Source organism: Aplysia californica, unplaced genomic scaffold (assembly GCF_000002075.1).
Source record: "Aplysia californica isolate F4 #8 unplaced genomic scaffold, AplCal3.0 scaffold00042, whole genome shotgun sequence".
Classification (NCBI taxonomy): Eukaryota; Metazoa; Mollusca; class Gastropoda; order Aplysiida; family Aplysiidae; genus Aplysia; species Aplysia californica.
In genome coordinates this window covers 1,974,852-1,978,350 of record NW_004797312.1, presented here as the reverse complement: position 1 = coordinate 1,978,350, position 3,499 = coordinate 1,974,852, and the positions used below count along the sequence as shown (strand labels likewise).

At 50.7% G+C, this 3,499-nt stretch overlaps 1 protein-coding gene across 1 annotated transcript; it reads right to left on the bottom strand.

Annotated features, from left to right (window-relative positions):
- Nucleotides 1–347: 347 nt before the first annotated feature.
- Nucleotides 348–2,983, bottom strand: LOC101860791 (nose resistant to fluoxetine protein 6). Its single transcript, XM_013079182.2, has one exon. The coding sequence runs from the start codon at nucleotides 2,845–2,847 to the stop codon at nucleotides 517–519; it is 2,331 nt and encodes a 776-aa protein (XP_012934636.1). The 5' UTR covers nucleotides 2,848–2,983; the 3' UTR covers nucleotides 348–516.
- Nucleotides 2,984–3,499: the final 516 nt, after the last annotated feature.

Sequence of the window (3,499 nt, the reverse complement as noted above, 5' to 3'; positions counted from 1 at the left end):
CGCTTTTAAGCACTACGGGACTATCCCGAAAAATGTTGTTTTGAGAAAATCAAAGGTAAGGTTTTGGACCTTTGTTCAGTTTCTTTAAAAGACAAGAAGAGTTTTCTCTATAACCAAACAAATATACACATCAATGAAACCAAACTTCTCCTACAGGTTTGGAGGGCAATGCCCACTTTTGGTGTAGGTCAAGATTTCTGGAAACCCCCGACATCTGGGTTAGCCCGCTCGTCCTTAAAAGCGACTAATTTCAAGTGCACTTTCAAGCATTTTTATAGTTTGAATCTGGAATTGATATTTATACACATCGTGAATCAAGGTATAAGGAATATTTTTGGAGAAAAAAATTTTTTCGACAATTCGTAAACCACCAAAACGTTTAAAGCTATACACATTCGCAGATATATCCATGGCATATACTAGAAGTCACACAGACACGCGCATACGCACTTACACACACACACACACACACACACACACACACACACACACACACACAAACACACACACACACAGCTAACTCCTCTTTCCCCTGTTAAAGACCAGCTTCTCCACAGCAGCCACGGGCCACTCAAAGGCCAAAGAGACCAGGTAGGACACAGCGTACGTGGCCATCAGTGTGGCTAGGAAAATCATGACCAGAGACACGTCATCCAGGTACAGCGGCGTCTGTCTGGTCACTGCCCACACCGTCAGGACCATCGGGTGAGTCAGGTATGCCGTGTAGGTCAGTCGGCCAAGAGGTATCCAAACTGGCATCGACAGCAGACTGTTGACAAGGCCACCGTTCCCCGTGACGCAAGCAAAGATGACCCAAGCCACGCACAACCCCCACGCGGACCTGCTCAGACTGTTGTAGAAGGCGGACAAAACTAGGTCAATCTTCTCCGTCCCGTCAGCGTAAGGATACAAGCCATACAGGACGGCTAGAGCGACTGCAGTAGCAAGAGCCCAGCCGATTAGGTTGACAACCCGCGGGATTCGAACCCGGAGGTCACAGCGGTACAAAACATACCCCGTCAACATACCGATAATGTAAGGACCCATCCTACAGTAGGGCGCGGAGTACAGGTAGTAGAAACTATCCCCGGCGTCTTTGTGACCTTTGACCTCGCCGATCCCGGGGCCGTAGTTCCGGGTCATGGTCAGAACGAAGGGCGAGACGGTCGTTGCGAGGAAGAACAAACCGGCAGACGCGTAACCTAGCAGCGGGAGGAAGTACAGGGGCGCTATGATGAGCGGGCTCACCAGGAAGAACTGCATGTCCACGGCCAGGTACCAGCCCCATTTGAAGCAAGAGCTCGGGAACTTGACCAGATTCTGGACGTAGAGCAAATTGCCCCACCACGAGTCCTCGCAGTAATCCTTCTCGAACCCCTGCTGGGAGAAGAAAGGCCCGTCAGACCAGTAAGGCGCCGTGGCGGCCCAGATGGCGAGACAGATCATGTAGACGGGAGTCAGACGCAGGTATCTGTGCACGTAAAACAGCACCCAGTTGACCCTCCCGTCCGACCTTGACATCTCTGTGAGCGTGAGGTAGGTCACAAGAAGCCCGCTCATCACGAAGAATGAGTCCACGGAGAACGTGGCGTTCCAGATGGCCTGGAATGTCCAGCGGGTCACGTGGGTCTCCTCGACCTGCAGCAAGTTGCCCACAACCGAGGACATGACAACGATCACGTGCCCCAAGATGACCCAGCTGATGCTGATCACGCGGATACCGTTCACGCACTTGAGGCAGCCGCGCGGTTGGTGGGTGTTCCAGATCTTTAAGCTGTTGGACCATGCAGAGAAGGAGAGCAAGAGTTTGACAGCCCGGCCTGGTCTGTACATGCCGTCTTTGTACTCCGTGTTGACGATCAGCATAGCGATGTCCGCCTCGGTCTGGGCAACGATACTGTCCTGCTCTTCCGTCAGCCGCTCCTCCTCCCCTCTCCGGTTAATCGCCTCGAGCCTCCACATCGGCCACTGGATGAGCAGAAGGTCCACAAGTGTAGCCACCACCACCAGGAAAACGAAAACGGCGACGAGAGCGATGACGGCGATGCAGCGGGTGGAAAGTGGGAGCGGGTGATGACACGTCGCACCGGTCACTTTGACAGACTTGGTGTAGTTGAGTTGTTTCAGAGCTGTGGACAGCACGTCCTTCACATCCTCATCCCCGCACGAATCGGGGAAACACAAGCCCCAGTGACTCACAGGGATCTTCGGCAGTTTCGGGATATACAACTCCAGACCAACACGACAGTACCGGCCGTCAAATCGCCCCGTCCCTAGTATATCGTAATAAGAAGCCTTCACCGCCACACATTCGTCATAGTAACCTGACCAGAATAACCTCCCTTTCAGGAAGCCGGGTCCAGGCCGTCCGGCCGAGTCCAGCATTACCAGTGACCACGGCGCACTTTTCTCCACCCCGTCCACCAGAGCCATGACGTCACGGGCACATCTATCCGTCACAGACGACAAAAAGCGAGATTCCGACCGTCCGTTTGAAGAAACGACTGTCGGTTTCTGACCTAAATCTTGGCCAATCTTATAGTCCCGTACAGCATTAGCTGCAACGTTTACGTTCTCAACATTTCTCCCTTTCTGAGGGGGCTTCTCCCCACCAACTTGGGCACCGCTTTGTTGGGTTCTAAAATATGCTTCAAAGATCTGGCGAGCGGAAAAGGGGAAATCCCCTAGCTGCTCGAGAAGTTGATGACGTACTTCCGCCTGTTCGACTCTCTTCCGGTTCATCTCCGTCTGCTGTGACAGGAACTCCTCGAACGTCGGAATGGTTTGGCCGGCGGCGCACACACAGACCAACGACACACAGACGAACACACTGATAGGTCGCGCCATCGTCTCTGCGGGACTTGTGGTAAGATCTCCTCCAGATTCTGCAACAAGAAGAGCCAAAAGTCATGAATTAGTTTGACTTTTTGTTTAGTTGTAGTAAGAGTTTTACGGCACTCATAACACAAGTACGTCTTAAAAAATTAAGTATTAGAAAAGTTATTTGTTTTAGTAAGAGTTTTACGGCACTTGCATCGCAATAAGGCCATGTAAGTGCCGAAGATTAGAGGTGTTACAAGAGAGTAACAAACACAAAAAAGAAGGTGGGGAGATAAAGACGATGGAAGATGTATTGTAGGAAAGAGGAGCAAACCGCACCAGAGCACCCACCAACCACCCATCCCTTAGAAAAGTTAGTAAAATGTGATGACTGAAAATAGCAAGTAGGACGACAGATAAAAAGATGAGTAGTGTCAACGTTCTCTAACGTTAGAGAACGTATACAAGTTGTCTACGTTCTCTAATGTTAGTATGTCATGACAGGTCGGCGGACAGATACAGGAGTGACCCCTCCTTTCACTCCGTCCGCCCCCCCCCCCTTAAATAACCTCAGAACCTCTTTCATATTCCCCGTCAACGTATACAATTTTATCACAATGGGAAGTAAGCAAAGGCTACAATAATTCTCTCCCTTCCAACAAATTTATTGAATTCTAAT

Coding starts and splice junctions, on each gene's coding strand:
- LOC101860791 (XM_013079182.2), bottom strand. CDS start 2,847: ATGGCGCGACCTATCAGTGTGTTCGTCTGTGTGTCGTTGGTCTGTGTG.